Source organism: Salvelinus sp. IW2-2015, linkage group LG11 (assembly GCF_002910315.2).
Source record: "Salvelinus sp. IW2-2015 linkage group LG11, ASM291031v2, whole genome shotgun sequence".
Taxonomy (NCBI): domain Eukaryota; kingdom Metazoa; phylum Chordata; class Actinopteri; order Salmoniformes; family Salmonidae; genus Salvelinus; species Salvelinus sp. IW2-2015.
Genome location: NC_036851.1, coordinates 36,552,718 through 36,570,397, shown reverse-complemented (window position 1 = coordinate 36,570,397; position 17,680 = coordinate 36,552,718). Strand labels below are relative to the sequence as shown.

The 17,680-nt window shown below is 42.9% G+C and overlaps 2 protein-coding genes across 2 annotated transcripts in view; both read right to left on the bottom strand.

Moving 5' to 3' along the window:
• The window catches only part of LOC111970708 (potassium voltage-gated channel subfamily B member 1-like), a 110,423-nt gene extending 103,949 nt beyond the window's left edge, over positions 1-6,474 (bottom strand). Inside the window, exons 1-2 of the mRNA XM_070445704.1 lie at positions 6,157-6,474; positions 3,771-4,453 (exon numbers count right to left, since the gene is read on the bottom strand). Coding sequence (XP_070301805.1) covers positions 3,771-4,346 — 576 coding nt within the window. The 5' untranslated portion in view covers positions 4,347-4,453; positions 6,157-6,474. The remainder of the gene's footprint in view (positions 1-3,770; positions 4,454-6,156) is intronic.
• A 6,693-nt stretch (positions 6,475-13,167) lies between these two features.
• The window catches only part of LOC111969616 (prostacyclin synthase-like), a 12,682-nt gene continuing 8,169 nt past the window's right edge, over positions 13,168-17,680 (bottom strand). Inside the window, exons 9-10 of the mRNA XM_023995762.2 lie at positions 16,102-16,253; positions 13,168-13,327 (exon numbers count right to left, since the gene is read on the bottom strand). Coding sequence (XP_023851530.1) covers positions 13,177-13,327; positions 16,102-16,253 — 303 coding nt within the window. The 3' untranslated portion in view covers positions 13,168-13,176. The remainder of the gene's footprint in view (positions 13,328-16,101; positions 16,254-17,680) is intronic.

The following is a 17,680-nucleotide window of genomic DNA, read 5'->3' as shown; positions in this document are numbered from 1 at the left end:
AGAGAGAGAGAGAGAGAGAGATAGTACATATTCCCTCTAAGGTTATTCATATTATCAAGACCGAATAAATGTTGACTTCATGCAAAAATCATTGACTCAGAGAGAGAGAGAGAGAGTGATAGGAAGAGAAAATAAGAAGGGAGAGATGTTAAAGGAAGGACAAGGTAAGTCAGGCACAGACATAAATAGCATCAATGTTTTACATTTTTCTCTTGTATACTGACTGGGGACACGTGCTTACAGTAAGTGAAGAGTACTGAAGGTCACTGCACCTCTTCTGCATTAATGTTTAAAACTCAATTAAAAATGTAATTACACATCTTAGTGCTTGGCCAGCAGCCACTGGCATGGGCTAACTAAGTAATGCAAGAGTCAGAATGATGTGTGACGCTCTCTCTCAATCTCTCTCTGTCTCTTTGTCTCTCTGTCTCTCTCACATACACAAACATGGATACAGTACACCCACACTCAAACTCGCACACATGCACACAAACGCACACACACACAAACTGACGTTCTGTGACTACCCCTTTTATAAAGATAATAAAATAATATTCTTGTTGCCAGGTGACCATCTGTTGATGGGTTATTGTGTGTGTGTGTGGACGTGTTTAACTATTCTTGTAAGCCCCCACAAGAATAGTAAACAAACAAAAATTTGACCAACTGGGAACATTTTGTTAGTCCCCACAAGGTCAAATGCTATTTCTATGGGGTTTAGGGTTAAGGTTAGAATTAGTGTTAGGGTTAGAATTAGATTAAGGGGTTAGGGTTAGGAGCTAAGGTTAGTTTTAGGTTTAGGGTTAGGTTTTTCGGTTAAGGTTAGGGTTAAGGTTAGGGTAAGAGTACGGGTTAGGTTTAGGGGTTAGGGAAAATATGATTTTGAATGGGACTGAATTGTGTGTCCCCACAAGGTTAGATGTACAAGACTGTGTGTGTGTGTGCGTATGTGTGTGTGTGTGTTCGATGATCACACCATTAGCCAAGGAGAGTGGTACGTTCACAGGGACACAGGTGAAGTCAAGCAGAAGGGCTTGGGGCTTATTAAGGTGCTGGTGAAACTCAACTCAACATGCCCACAGTGTACACAGTTTGCAAACTGAAACAAGGTTGGTAGGAGAAATGCATCAGCTATATTAATGCTTTCAGTAGTGTAGGTTTGTGGTTTTAATTTGTCCTTTTAAACTAATTAGGAATTGATAAACACTCCCACATATTGTGTAGAGGCTGCCGCTTTTCCTGGCACACACATTACAAGTCTCCAGAGACTCCGAGGAGTGACATACATTTACAGTATGGCCAAACGGCTATCTGACCGAAAGCGCTGCAGCCAGGCATTACATCAAGACATTACGTCAATGGGTTGTTAACTACACAGTCAGCCTGCCTTCAATGGAAGTACTGGTGTAAAAAATAATCTAACCCTCACGATAGAGATTTCAATACTTCTAATATCAATAGCTTACAAGATATCAATAATGTCTAATTAGGTCGGGAATTTGACCAGCCTGAAGTTTCTCCATTGACTTATTCATTGAAGAGATGTGATTGAAGAGAGGTCAATTGCCAATGTCAGAATAACTAAGACAGAACGTTATAAGATCAACCTACTTACAATCTTACAGTAGCACTACAACATAACCTCAAGTTAACCTGATAAACATCCATGTTGCATCTCCTTGATGCCTATGTGAACGAGTCATTACGCTGATACACTATACTCACTGATCTCATCTACTCCACAGCCTGTTTGTAAAGTACTGACAGCTCTCACATATACAGTAGCGTAGCTACTTCCTATAAAGCTTCAGCAGCTGACATCGACTCCTGCTCTAATTCTATTTCCGAGACAAGGCAAGAACAGCTACAGGTCGAACAATAAAGCAGTGTGTGCTAATTTAGCGTATTATCAACAGTAAAATACTCTGAAACGTTTTACTGCAGCAAACTGTAAATTCGAAAGCATTGTGGGGAAATGATGTGGGCGGAGCAAAACATTGCTGTATTTCGAATGGTACTGTAATTCCAACGCACAGAATACAGTACCGTACCATACCTTTGGCGGGCAAAAAAACTTTTGAACATTAGTGGGTGTATGGTATTGTTGTTTCTGGCTCAATAACATATTTTGAGGCATGCCTTGTACAAGGCTATATATGTTGCATCGAGTTGGACCGCAGAGTGAAGGAAAACCAGCCAACAAGTGCTCAGCATATTTTGGAATTCCTTCAAGACTGTTGGAAAAGCATTCCAGGTGAATCTAGTTGAGAGAATGCCAAGAGTGTGCAAAGCTGTCATCAAGGCAAAGGGTYGCTACTTTGAAGAATCTCAAATATATCATATATTTTGATTTGTTTAACACTTTTTTGGTTACTACATTATTCCATATGTGTTATTTCATAGTTTTGATGTCTTCACTATTATTCTACAATGCAGAAAATAGTAAAAATAAAGAAAAACCTTGGAATGAGTAGGTGTGTCCAAACTTTTGACTTGTACTGTATGTACTGTAACATAGTGTAATGTGTCAACACTTTACCTAACATCCAACCTGCTTGCAACAATCTCTTGTAATTACAGGAAAATACTGTGAAATACTAACCCCTCCCCCTCAATGGATTTCATTCATCCATTCATTCATTCCAATTATGGTAGTATTTACTTTTTTATTACATTTTTGACAGTATAATACAGCCAATTGTATGGTTTTGTACTGTGTGTCATTACACAGTACTTGCTTTGATACTGCATTTATAGTACTGTACATTAGGTGTACTCTAATATGAAATACAGAATTTTATTTCCCACCGAGCTGCCTGTAAGCTACTGTCAAATTCATGGTAACCCCTTTACAAGTGTGTGCTCCTTTTCACATCATGAGAAGGGGTGGTGGAGGGAGAATCTTTCAAATACMTTTAATTAGCTTGAACTTGCCAAATGGGATGGCGATTGCACTTTCCTGCCTATTCCATTGTGCCAGGCAAATGTAATCAAGCACAGCTTAAGTATTTGAAAGATTTCAAATATAATTTGAACCCAGGTCTGCAAACAAGGCAGTGAGTACTACTAACCCTTTAAATGTCATTAGCAGGAGGGAGCATTATGTTTGATCCCTCCAGTCCAGCTACGAACCAGATGGGAGTGAGAGACACACTTCTTTGCTCTGTTCCCCCAGGTCGCTTCTCCAGGTAATATTCAGTGTTCTGCTGTGTGTACTCAATACCTATACCTACTGTATGTCTCTGTCTCTCCCTCTCCATCTCTGTACCTCTCCGCTTCTCTCTCTCCCCCTTCTCTCTCTCTCTGAGCAGCGTGAATGTCTGCAGTGTTGAAGAAAGCTAGCTCTAGCTGAGCCCTCCTGACATGGCCTTAGAYGAAGAAGTAATGAGCAGTGCTGGCTGAGCTCATCCGTTCCAGTTTACACCTGATCACATCACTACTGGGGCTCATGGTTGGGATTACGTTGATATAACACAGCAAAGGAACAGTGATTGTATTTCAGCAGGCCCGATAAGGCCCTAATATAAATAAACCCATCATGACCGCACAGAAGCTATGACTGTTTTCTGATTGACTTTCTTAATTCTGATTAATTTATTGATTTAGTCAATAGTCACACATGTTTAATTAATCAGTTCTCTCTCTGTCTCTCTCTCTCCCTCTCTCTCTTCCACTGCTATAACGTGGAGCATTTTTATCAATAAAAATAAGTCATGATAAACAAGTTAAAGGCATACTGTCCACATATGATATTTAGAATGAAAGGTTACCTTGGCTGCGACAGACGAACTGGGCTTTTCCAGAAGGTCCCAGAGTTTCTTTCGTTTCTCAGCACAACACGTGTTGTCGAACTCTTCTCCCTCTCTGTCGTTCAAGGTGTCTTGCTCTCTTTTGAGCTCCTCGTTCATCTGTTCTTTCTTCTGGTGGTACCTGGCCTGGCAGCAGGACTCCAGGTAGATCTCATCTATGCCCCAGTAGTCCAGCTCCTGACTAAACGACAGGGCGCACATCTCCTCCATCATGTGGAGCTTACCGGTCCGGTAGAAGTTCAAAATGGACGTGAACGCCCCTGGGTGCCGGTCGAAAAAGTACTCGTTCTCGTCCAAGTTGTAGTCGTCACATACCTCCATGAGTGAGTCGTGGGCGTTGCAGTCTCGTAGTTTCCCTAACCGGGTGCGRGGTAATCTATCCAACGTTCTCCAGAGGACCTCATGTGGAAGACCCCCAACGTTGAGCCTTACCCGGCGGTAGCATGACTTGCTGTGGATTATGTCCGCCGGTTCCGGGGGTAGCGATGCGGTCGATCGCGAGCCATTCTTATTCAATCCCGTTGAGGATTTCTCCATTTTYAACTAACGAGAGTTCCACCGAGTTCCAATTTGTCCAACAGGCAAGATCCGGACGGGGAGAAGTTACAGTCTACATTTGTGCTTGTTTTCTTTCATCCTTGAATCTGGGGGAAGAAGGAGGGAAAAAAAGAGAGGAGATTGAGAATAAGAAAAATGTCAATGACAAGATTTCAAAATAGAGCCGTTAGTCCAGGCAGTCACAGTGACCTATAGTCAGAACATTTCTCGAGCCATGCTACAGGCTTATCGCCTAATCAAAGGAGTGAATAGAAAGATGATGGTAATACACTCAGACTGAGAGTGCTGTCCTGTCCACACGCTTTTTGTGAATAGTGAGTGGGGACGTGGCAGCGGCTCAAGTGAGCGATGTCCACTCTGCACTGGTGCTGAAACGACAGCGTGCACTGTTCACTCGACTGCGTGAAAGGAACCAGGGCGAGTTCACTTTGGGAAAATAAGCATGCTTCTAAATATTTAATGGTACACTGTTCAAGTTGCTGTAGACAGTTGTGGGAAAAATACCCAATTGTCATACTAGAGTAAAAGTAAAGATACCTTAATAGAAAATTACTCAAATAAAAGTGAAAGTCACCCGGTAAGATACAACTTGTGTAAAAGTCTAAAAGTATTTGGTTTTAAATATACTTAAGTTTCAAAAGTAAAAGTAAAAGTATAAATCCTTTAAAATTGCTTATATTAAGCAAATAATAAATTAATTATTATTATGAGTATTTCTGTTTTATAATTTGGCGCACTGCTATTTCACTGGGTGTTGTCAAATCAATCCCGGATTGGTGCACAAAGGGATCACTAAGAAGTTAACTTCAAATTGTTAAGGTTAGGCATTAACTCTGAATGGTTAAGGTAAGGGTTAAGTTTTTGGATAGACATAAAACAAAAAATAAATAATTACTTTCTATCAAGGATTCAAACTTGCTACCTTTGGAATCAGAGACTGGATTTGAACTTGCAACCATTGGAATCAGAGGTCCCCTAGTGGCAGGTTTCCATGTCATCTCCCAAAGTCATCAGTCGAATACTGACTTGTGTCACGGGTGACTTGGCTGTGATGTAATCATTGCATGCTAAGAATATGGGACCAAATACAAAACTTTTGACTACTTTAATACACATAGTGTAGCTGCCTTAGGTCTCTCTTTATGTAGTGTTGTGTTGTCTCTCTTGTTGTGATGTGTGTTTTGTCCCATATTTATATTGTATTTATTTATTTGTTTTAATCCCAGGCCCCCACGGGGCCTTTTGCCTTTTGGTAGGCCGTCATTGTAAATAAGAATTTGTTCTTAACTGACTTGCCTAGTTAAATAAAGGTGAAATATTAATAAAATAAAATATTGTCTTCTACCTGGCCTGTTTTTTCCCAGGATGTCAATATTGTGCATTCATCAACCATTGTTGGAAACCGAAATAACCAAATGTATCTGTAATTGTCTATTGATCTGACTATGTGAGAGTTGTATAGGCTACACAACGTCCTAATGTGCATCTTCAAAAATACAGGATTTTAATGCTGTACCATTTCCCCTGCTCTGATGGACAATTCCTCAATGTTGATTTGCATTTTGCGTTTTGCCCATTCAATAGGTGTTTGTTGCCCATTAATATCATCCTTGGTGTAGCCTAACATGATATTCATATATAGCAGGCCCCAATATTTCCGTATTAAAAATAATGATATTACGTTGATAACAATAGCAATATAACCATTTAGCAATACTTGTTTTATAAAGGAGAACAACAAATACATCCTGTTATTTGAATATATGGAACAAGCCTCAGTCCCGCGTACCTTAACTTTAGGTTGGCTCATCAGACAGTAGCAAGAGGCAGAGTTGAAAACATTAAATATCCGAGGAAAAAGGAGGAAACGGCATTAGGTTTATTAGCCTACTCTCGGCACGGTTTGTGACCCATTCCGTTTCAAACGGTGTTGCCTCCGTGGCACTCTATATCTCCTCCGCCGTATGGTTAGATAAGAATCCTCCTATACACTGATTTAGTCCGTCTAGGATGACGACCGCCTATTTTAATAGAGAAGATCAACAAGTATGTTATGACACGGTTTTCCGCACCAGGGTCTTCCCRATCTCCTGTCTGGGAGTAGGGCGGCGCGACTGGTATGCTACTCTAGCGCAAAAGGTCGAAACGCGGCGCGGCAAGCAGCTTCACTGCCCAGCTTCACGTTGATGCGTTTAACCCTTACGTAACAGAACCAAGGAGCTGCAATCGTATTCGTCACAATATAACATGTTGTTTGGTACAAAAATGCCAGCACAGGCTGGTGGAAACGACCAATCAATGATTCCAAGGCAAGAGATTATGTGGTACACTATATTCAAGAATCGCTTTCCAATCCATACGAACACAACCAACCCTAGAGAGGGAGTATTAATAATGCCCTCCCATTCATCCAGACAGATGTAGGCCTACTATTTGTTGAAATATTGCAATGAATTCTGTCACCTAAACCCCCTGAATGTGTTTAATTTGCCATGACTATGACTATTATGAAGTGCACTTCATTCAAGGCATTTAGTCTTGAGAGACACAAGCAACACAAACAATTAATTCAGATATATTGGCTCTACATATGCAAGGCATTTATTATTCAGAGATATACATGGGATATAGTTGTAATGTAAAAACAATATTTACAATATAAATAAAAACATGAAACTGATTTGCATAGAGTGCAGTCAGTTTCAGGAAGAGGATACATGATGAAGTCATGTCATAGCCTGGTCCCACATCCTATGGTAATTGTGACTTGCTTAGCTAAGTAAAGGTGAAATAAAATCATGCCAAACATGGGTATACAGCACAAAGAGATCTGGGACCAGGCTAGTCATGTCCTAGTTCTATTGCAGAAATTTATATTTATTATGGATCCCCATTAGCTGGTGCCAAGGCAGCAGCTACTCTTTCTGGGGTCCAGCAAAATTAAGGCAGTTTATACAATTTGAAAAACATTACAATACATTCACATATTTCACAACGCACTGTGTGCCCTCAGGCCCCTACTCCACCACTACCACATATCTACAGTACTAAATCCACCACTCCCACATATCTACAGTACTAAATCCATGTGTATGTGTGTATAGTGCGTATGTTATTGTGTGTGTGTGTGTGTGTGTGTGTGTGTGTGTGTGTGTGTGTGTGTGTGTGTGCATGTGTCTGTGCCTACAGTATGTTTGTGTTGCTTCACAGTCCCCGCTGTTCTATAAGGTGTTTTTTTAAATCTGTTTTTAAATCAAATTCTACTGCTTGCATCAGTTACTTGATGTGGAATAGAGTTCCATGTAGTCATGGCTCTATGTGGTACTGTGTGCCTCCCATAGTCTGTTCTGGACTTGGGGACTGCGAAGAGACCTCTTGTGGCATGTCTTGTGGGGTATGTATGGGTGTCCGAGCTGTGTGCTAGTAGTTTAAACAGACAGCTCGGTCAATACCTCTCATAAATATTTTAATATTAGCTCTCTGTGTACATCCAAGCGCCAGCCGTGCTGCCCTGTTCTGAGCCAATTGCCCTGTTCTGAGCCAAAAAAGTCATTTTTTGTGGCACCTGACCACATGATTGAACGGTAGTCAAGTTGCGACAAAACTAGGGCCTGTAGGACCTGCCTTGTTGGTAGTGTTGTTGAAAAGGCAGAGCATTGCTTTATTATGGACAGACTTCTCCCCATCTTAGCTACTACTGTATCAATATGTTTTGGCCATGACAGTTTACAATCTAGGATTAATCCAAGCAGTTTAGTCATCTCAACTCGCTCAATTTCCACATTATTTATTACAAGATTTTGTTGAGGTTTAGGGTTTAATGAATGTTTTGACCCAAATACAATGCTTTTAGTTTTAGAAATATTTAGGACTAACTTATTTCTTGCCACCCATTCTGAAACTGACTGCAGCTCTTTGTTAAGTGTTGCAGTCATGTCAGTCAAATCAAATCAAATACAATTTTATTGTTCACATTTACATGTTTGGCAGATGTTAATGCAAGTGTAGCGAAATGCTTGTGCTTCTAGTTCCGACAGTAGAGTAATATCTAACAAGTAATTTAACAATTCCCCAACAACTACCTAATACAGACAAATCTAAAGGGATGGAATAAGAATATGTACATATAGATATATGGATGAGTGATGGCTGAGCGTCATAGGCAAGATGCAATAGATGGTATAAGATGCAGTATATACCAATGAGATAAGTAATGTAAGATATGTAGACATTATTAAAGTGGCATTTTTTAAAGGGACTAGTGAGTCTCTATGTAGGCAGCAGTCTCTCTGAGTTAGTGATTGCTGTTCAGCAGTCTGATGGCCTTGAGATTGAAGCTGTTTTTCAGTCTCTCGGTCCCAGCTTTGATGCACCTGTACTGACCTCGCCTTCTGGATGGTAGCGGGGTGAACAGGCAGTGGCTCAGGTGGTTGTTGTCCTTGATTATATTTTTGGACTTCCTGTGACATCGGGTGCTGTAGGTGTCCTGGAGGACAGGTAGTTTGCCCCCGGTGATGCGTTGTGCAGACCTCACCAACCTCTGGAGAGCCTTGCGGTTGAGGGCGGTGTAGTTGCCGTACCAGGCGGTGATACAGCCTAACAGGATGCTCTCAATTGTGCATCTGTAAAAGTTTGTCAGGGTTTTAGGTGACAAGACAAATTTATTCAGTCTCCTGAGGTTGAAGAGGCGCTGTTGTGCCTTCTTCACCACACTATCTGTGTGGGTGTAACATTTCAGTTTGTCTGTGACGTGTACGCTGAGGAATTTAAAACGTTCCACCTTCTCCACRACTGTCCCTTCGATGTGGATAGGGCGGTGCTCCCTCTGCTGTTTCCTGAAGTCCACAATCATCTCCTTTGTTTTGTTGACGTTGAGTGAGAGGTTGTTTTCCTGACACCACACTCCGAGGGCCCTCACCTCTTCCCAGTAGGCCGTCTCGTCGTTMTTGGTAATCAAGCCCACTACTGTTGTGTCGTCTGCCAACTTGATGATTGAGTTGGAGGCGTGCATGGTCACGCAGTCATGGGTGAACAGGGAGTACAGGAGGGGGCTGAGAACATATACATATGAGGCCTCAGTGTTGAGGGTCAGCGAAGTGGAGATMTTGTTTCCTACCTACACCAGCTGGGGGCGGCCTGTCAGAAAGTCCAAGACCCAATTGCACAGGGCGGGGTTGAGATCCAAGGCCTTCAGGTTAATGATGAGCTTGGAGGGTACTATTGTGTTGCATGCTGAGCTGTAGTCAATATACAGCATTCTTGCATAGTTATTCCTCTTGTCCAGATGGGATAGGGCAGTGAGCAGTATGGTGGCAATTTCATCGTCTGTGGACCTGTTGGCGCGGTATGCAAACTGAAGTGGGTCTAGGGTGGCAGGTAAGGTGGGGTGATATGATCCTTGACTAGTTTCTCAAAGCACTTCATGATGACAGAAGTGAGTGCTACGGGGCGATATTCATTTAGTTCAGTTACCTTTGCCTTCTTGGGTACAGAAACAATGGTGGCCATCTTGAAGCATGTGGGGACAGCAGACTGGGATAGGGAGAGATTGAATATGTCCGTAAACACACCAGCCAGCTGGTCTGCTCATGCTCTGAGGACGCGGCTAGGGATGCCGTTTGGGCCGTCAGCCTTGCGAGGGTTAACACGTTTAAATGTCTTACTCACATCGGCCACAGAAAAAGAGAGGGGGGGGGGCCCGCAGTCCTTGTTAGCAGGCCGCATCGGTGGCACTGTATTATCCTTTTCCGTGGCCATCGCTGTAGTAGCTGACGTGTATAGTGTTGAGTCATCCGCATACATAGACACTCTGTCTTTACTCAAAGTCAGTGGCGTGTCGTTATGATAAAAAAAATTTAAAGCAAGGGGTAGCCTAAACAGCTACCCTGGGGAATTCGTGATTCTACCTGGATTGTGTTTGAGAGGCTTCCATTGAAGAACACCCTTTGTGTTCTGTTAGACAAGTAACTCTTCTTCTACATTATAGCAGGGGGTGTAAAGGCATTACACATACGTTTTTCCAGCAGCAGACTATGATCGATAATGTCAAAGCTGCTCTGAAGTCTAACAAGACAGCCCCCATAATCATTTTATCATCAATTTCTCTCAGCCAATCATCAGTCCTTTGTGTAAGTGCTGTACTTGTTGAGTGTCCTTCCCTGTAAGTGTGCTGAAAGTCTGTTATCAATTTGTTTACTGGGAAATAGCATTGTATCTGGTCAAACACTATTTTTTCCAGAAGTTTACTAAGGGTTGGTAACAGGCTGACTTGTCGGCTATTTGAGCCAGTAAAGGGGGCTTTACTATTCTTGGGTAGCGGAATGACTTTAGCTTCCCTCCATGCCTGAGGGCATACACTTTCTAGTAGGCTTAAATTGAAGATGTGGCAAATAGGAGTGGCAATAACATCTGCTATTATCCTCAGTAATTTTCTATCCAGATTGACAGACCCCGGTGGTTGTTGATAGACAACAATAATAGTTTCACCTCTTCCGCAGTGACTTTACGGAATTCAAAAGTTCAATTCTTTTCTTTTATAATTTGGTCCGATATACTTGGATGTGTGGTGTCAGCATTTGTTGCTGGCATGTCAACCCTAAGTTTGCTAATCTTGCCAATGAAAAAGTAATAAAGCAGTTGGCAATATCAGTGGGCTTTGTGATGAATAAGCCAGCTGATTCAATGAATGTTGGAGCCGAGTTGTCCTTTTTCCCCAAAATGTAATTTAAGGTGCTCCAAAGCGTAATACTATAAATCTTTATATAATTGATCTTTGTTTCATAGTATAGTTTTTTTTATTWTTTWTTTTATTTAGTTTAGTCACGACTTCTATCACATTTAGGTAAGACCCAGATGCAGACAGTGGTAGAAGAGACACGAATTTATTACAACCACAGGCGAACGACAGGTCAAGGCAGACAGGGGTCAATAATCCAGAACGGTGGGGTAAGGTACAGAACGGCAGGCAGTCTCGAGGTCAGGGCGGGCAGACTGGTCAAAACTGGGAAGGACTAGAAAATAGGAACCAGACAGGAGCAGYGAAACAAATGCTGGTAGGTTCTACGAACAAAACTAACTGGCAACAGACAAACCGAGAACACAGGTATAKATACACAGGGGATAATGGGGAGGATGGGCGACACCTGGAGGGGGGTGGAGACAATCACAAAGACAGGTGAAACAGATCAAGGTGTGACAATTTCTTAATTTGCAGTATGTTTGCCAATCAGTTGGGCTGCCAGACTTATTTGACATACCTTTTGCCTCATCCCTCTCAACCATACAATTTTTTAAATTCCTAATAAATCTAAGTGGATTTAACTGTTTTTACAGTCATTTTCTTAATGGGTGCGTGCTTATTATTAACTGGAATAAGCAATTTCATAAATGTGTCAAGTGCAGCTTCTGGTTGCTCATCATTACACACCACAGACCAGAAAATATTATTTACATCATCAACATATGAATCACTACAAAACTTATTGCATGACCTCTTATACACAATATTAGGCCAAGCCTTTGTAACTTTTTGATTTTCCTAGATATGGCTATTATATTGTGATCACTACATCCTATGGATTTGAATACTGCTTTAAAGCACAATTCTGTAGCATTAATAAAGATGTGATCAATACATGTTGATTTAATTCCTGTGTTGTTTATAATTACCCTGGTAGGTTGACTGACAACCTGATCCAGGTTGCAGGCACTGGTTACAGTTTGAAGTTTTTTCTTGAGTGGGCAGCTTGATGATAGCCATTCAATATTTAAATCACCCAGAAAATATACCTCCCTGTTCATATCACATACATTATCAAGCATTTCACACATGTTATCCAGATACTGACAGTTAGCACTTGGTGGTCTATAGCAGCTTCCCACAAGAATGGGATTTAGGTGAGGGAGATGAACCTGTAGCCATATTACGTCAACAGTATTTAACATTAGATCATCTCTAAGCTTTACAGGAATGTGGTTCTGAATATAGACACTGCAACACTGCCTCCGTTGGCATTTCTGTYTTTTTGGTAGATGTGATAACCATGTATTGCTACCACTGTATCATCAAAGGTATTATCTAAGTGAGTTTCAGAGGTGTCAGAATATGAATGTCATCTGTTACAAGCAAGTTGACTTCATGGACCTTGATTCTTAGGCTACAAATGTTAATATGGGCTATTGTTAGCAATTTTCTGGGTTGCTTGATTGTTTGTAATGCTTTACTGGGAAGCTTACCAGAAGTAGACTTACTCATGTTATTTACATTGTAGCTGATGGTGCAGGGTGAGCTGCACAAAGTGGTCTTCCTTCTAGGGGACACTGCCTCAGTGCTAACAGTGCAACTCTGGTTCGTAGGCTCATGATTACTGCATGCAATAGCTGTTGGATAAACAGAAGTATTCGGTGCAATTAGGGGCACATACATTAAGTTACTTACATTGTGTTTGCCAATGCCCCTAGGATCATGTACATTTGATGCAGCATTATGACGACTCATTGTCACAACGATAGGAAAAGTCATTGTTTCAACACAGCCTTGAAATGCATGGACAGAGTCCATGAGCCAAGGTGATTTGGATGGACTCTGTCATTCCTGTAGAATATCTTCTGTTTCCAGAAGGTGTCAAAGTTATCTATAAAAGTGACTCCAGCAGAGCTACAGTCTTTTAGCCAGATGTGTAATGCCAGCAGTCTGCTGAATCTTTCACACCCGCGGCCCAGCGATGGTACTGGACCTGAAATGATTGGCCGTTTTTTGGAGTCTTTTAATGCTAAAATCAGGATGGTGTGTGGGGTCAGGGGTCATGACCTAGTGCAGAGTCTTGTGTCTGTAGTGGACCTCCAGGTCTCCGTCGGGCTGGAGCATCCCGAAACCATATCGACTTGGGTTGACCGGAGGAACGGTGGCAGTCGGGTCACACAGCTCCAGGTCCAGCCGGGAGAGGACCATGAACGCAAACCTGACAGTCACAGAGAGGGGAGAGGGGCATGAGGTGAGAAAAGATTCAGACCAACTGTGTACAGTTGTAGATAGAATGTAATCTGAATGAAGTCTGCCATGTAATACAATATTTGCATATCTCACATATGGTAAAGCCTAGAGATTGCGACCCCATACTGTATGTCTACAGCTGTTCTACCACCTGCCTCTTAATCTCACTGTGGATTAGTAGGATTTGACCTTTTAAACTACTAATATCTTCCACAGAAAGGCACACACATCAGCAGTTTGTGATTGTCTTCGAGGACCCCTATACAACTGCACATCAATACAGCATCAACTATAGCACTCACAGCCGTTAATGGCCATTTCAATAATTTATGACAAATTTAAACTCTATAGAGATACAGGTGTAGGATCTTCATTTGAGTCAGTTTGCTACAGGAAAATAATCCTACAGCAACAGGACAACAATTATTATGTTGATTATAATTAATGGACGTATTTGTATGGATTGATCATTTCTTTCTCAAGGGAAAAACAAGTCTGAAATTGCAAAGTGGAAATGACAAACTTCAGCATCCGTTTTAAACCTCAAAAACACAAGTTAAAAAAAATCCTGCATTGCTGGAAAATTTTCCTGCAACAGAGTGATCAAATGAAGATCCTACATCTATACCAAACATTTGACAGCTAAGCAGACAGAATGATTAATATATATAAATAACTGATCCTGAGAAGTGGATTTGCTTAGTTGTTTTATACAGCACTACACACTACAGCTACATAGCCTAAGGTAGCGATCTTGATGTGGTTGTAAATGCCTCATGAATCATTAATACCTTACTAATGAACTCATTCATTTGGGAAACATCCATCCTAAAAACGTTATGCAATAGCATAACAAACGTGGAGTGGTTGTCACGACCGTTGAAAGAACTGGACCAAGGTGCAGCATGGTGAGCGTACATTTTCTTTATTTAGGTGAATACGCCGAACAAAACAATAAACACTACAAAACAAACCGTGAAGCTAAAGGCTAAGTGCCATAAACAAAGTCAACTTCCCACAAAGACAGGTGGGAAAAAGGGCTAKCTAAGTATGGTTCTCAATCAGAGACAACGATAGATAGCTGTCCCTGATTGAGAACCCTACCCGGCCAAAACATAGAAATACAAATAATAGAACATAGAATACCCACCCCAAGTCACACCCTGACCAAACCAAAATAGAGATATAAAAAGGATCTCCCTTGTCGCGGGCCCCGGACTGGAGGCCGTCGCTGAAGCTCCGGACTGGAGGCCGACGCTGGAAGCTCCGGACTGGAGGCCGACGCTGGAGGCTTTGTGCCATGGATCGTCACTGATGGCTTTGTGCCATGGATCATCACTGGAGGCTTCGTGCCATGGATCGTCACTGGAGGCTTCGTGCCATGGATCATCACTGGAGGCTTTGTGCCATGGATCATCACTGGAGTGAGGAGACGTATAGGCAGTCTGGTACGTGGAGCTGCCACAGGGCTCACCAGGTTGGGGAGACATACAGGAGGATTAGTTCTGGGCGCAGGCACAGGACTCACCAGGCTGGAGAGACATACAGGAGGCCTTGTCCTTGGCAGAGGCACCGAATATACTGGGCCGTGGAGGTGCACTGGAGGTCTCGAGCTTAGAGCCTGCACAACCTGTCCTGGCTGGGTGGTTATCTTCACCCTGCAAATGCGGGGCGCTGGCACAGGACGCACTGGGCTGTGCAGACGTACCCGAGACACAGTGCGCAGACGTACCGGAGACACAGTGCGCAGAGCCGGCGCAGGATATACTGGGCCGAGGAGACGCACTGGAGATTTGGAGAGCAGGGCTGGCACAACCCGTCCTGGCTGGATGCTCACCCTAGCCCGGCAGATGCGGGGAGCTGGAATGTAGCGCACCGGGCTAAGAACGCGTACTGGAGACACCGTGCGCTCCACCGCATAACACGGTGCCTGACCAGTACGACGCTCGCCACGGTAAGCACGGGGAGTTGGCTCAGGTCTCCAACCTGACTCAGCCAAACTCCCCGCGTGCCCCCCAAAAATCTTTGGGGTGGGAGTGGCCTCCCGGTCTTTAGTGCCAGCCGTGACCCTGTGTAATCCTGGGCCCTCTTTCTCGCTGCCTCCACCTTCCTCTCTGCTTCCAGCTGCTCCCACGGCAGGCGATCCTTTCCCGCCAGAATCTCCTCCCATGTCCAGGATCCTTTGCCATTTAGGATGTCCTCCCATGTCCAGTCCTCCTGAACACGCTGCTCCTCCTTACCACGCTGTTTGGTCCGTTTGTGGTGGGAAGTTCTGTCACGGCCGTTGAAAGAACTGGACCAAGGTGCAGCATGGTGAGCGTACATTTTCTTTATTTAGGTGAATACGCCGAACAAAACAATAAACACTACAAAACAAACGTGAAGCTAAAGGCTAAGTGCCATAAACAAAGTCAACTTCCCACAAAGACAGGTGGGAAAAAGGGCTACCTAAGTATGGTTCTCAATCAGAGACAACGATAGACAGCTGTCCCTGATTGAGAACCCTACCCGGCCAAAACATAGAAATACAAATAATAGAACATAGAATACCCACCCCAACTCACACCCTGACCAAACCAAAATAGAGACATTAAAAGGATCTCTAAGGTCAGGGCATGACAGTGGTTTGGATGTACTAAGCTTAGTGTGAGGTAACCTGCCTCCGGATCTGATTGTGCTGTCTTGCCAACTCCTATGGTCATTGTCAATAACAACAGGTGGAGAATGTCATATTATACTCACTGTTTGATGCCACTGACTGCAAAGTGTCTCCCAACACACATGTTCTTGTCTGCACCCCATGGCATGGTGTAATATTTCAGTCTCTCCCCATCCTTATAGAACTTCTTCTTCTCTGTCCCATCTGCGTTTAGGAAGCGGTCATATTGAAATGTCTGTAAAGCAGAGAAGAAGAAAGGACAAGTTAATTTGATGATGACACAGAGGTGCTACAGGACAGTGCTGTGATGACACAGAGGTGCTACAGAACAGTGAGTGGTGCAGTGCTGTGATGACACAGAGGTGCTACAGGACAGTGCTGTGATGACACAGAGGTGCTACAGAACAGTGCTGTGATGACACAGAGGTGCTACAGGACAGTGCTGTGATGACACAGAGGTGCTACAGGACAGTGCTGTGATGACACAGAGGTGCTACAGAACAGTGAGTGGTACAGTGATGCTGCATCATCCTCACCCCACAAGCACGCACGCACACACACACACTCACTCATATACACACGCACACACTCACACGCGCACGTACGCACACACACACACTGTGTAGACACGCTCAGCTGGCTACTGCCATCACACTAGGGAATAATTAAAAGGTATTTTGAAATGAAGGACTCTCTGATCCACCTAGTAGTCAATAGGCTGGAATAACTAAGTAAGGTGGAGGTTAAGGTTAAAGACACTGTCACGCAGCGTCATTGTATTAGATGCATTGTATTAGCAGGTGGTGGATTAGACTGAATAGTCATGTAAAATACATCTGTATAGTGGTATTTTTTATTATTTTTTATTTTTTATTTTCACCTTTATTTAACCAGGTAGGCTAGTTGAGAACAAGTTCTCATTTGCAACTGCGACCTGGCCAAGATAAAGCATAGCAGTGTGGACAGACAAACACAGAGTTACACATGGAGTAAACAATAAACAAGTCAATAACATGGTAGAAAAAAGAGAATCTATATAACATGTGTGCAAAAGGCATGAGGTAGGCAATAAATCGAATAATTACAATTTAGCAGATTAACACTGGAGTGATAAATACTCAGATGATCATGTGCAAGAAGAGATACTGGTGTGCAAAAGAGCAGAAAAGTAATAAATAAAAGCAGTATGGGGGGTGAGGTAGGTAAATTGGGTGGGTAGTTTACAGATGGACTATGTCAGCTGCAGCGATCGGTTAGCTGCTCGGATAGCAGATTTTTTAAAGTTGTTGAGGGAGATAAAAGTCTCCAACTTCAGAGATTTTTGCAATTCGTTCCAGTCGCAGGCAGCAGAGAACTGGAAGGAAAGGCGTCCAAATGAGGTTTTAGCTTTAGGGATGTCAGTGAGATACACCTGCTGGAGCGCGTGCTGCGGGTGGGTGTAGCCATCGTGACCAGTGAACTGAGATAAGGCGGCACTTTACCTAGCATAGCTTGTAGATGACCTGGAGCCAGTGGGTCTGACGAGAACATGTAGCGAGGGCCAGCGACTATGGCATACAGGTCGCAGTGGTGGGTCGTATAAGGTGCTTTAGTAACAAAACGAATGGCATCGTGATAATCTGCATCCAGTTTGCTGAGTAGAGTGTTGGAACTATTTTGTAG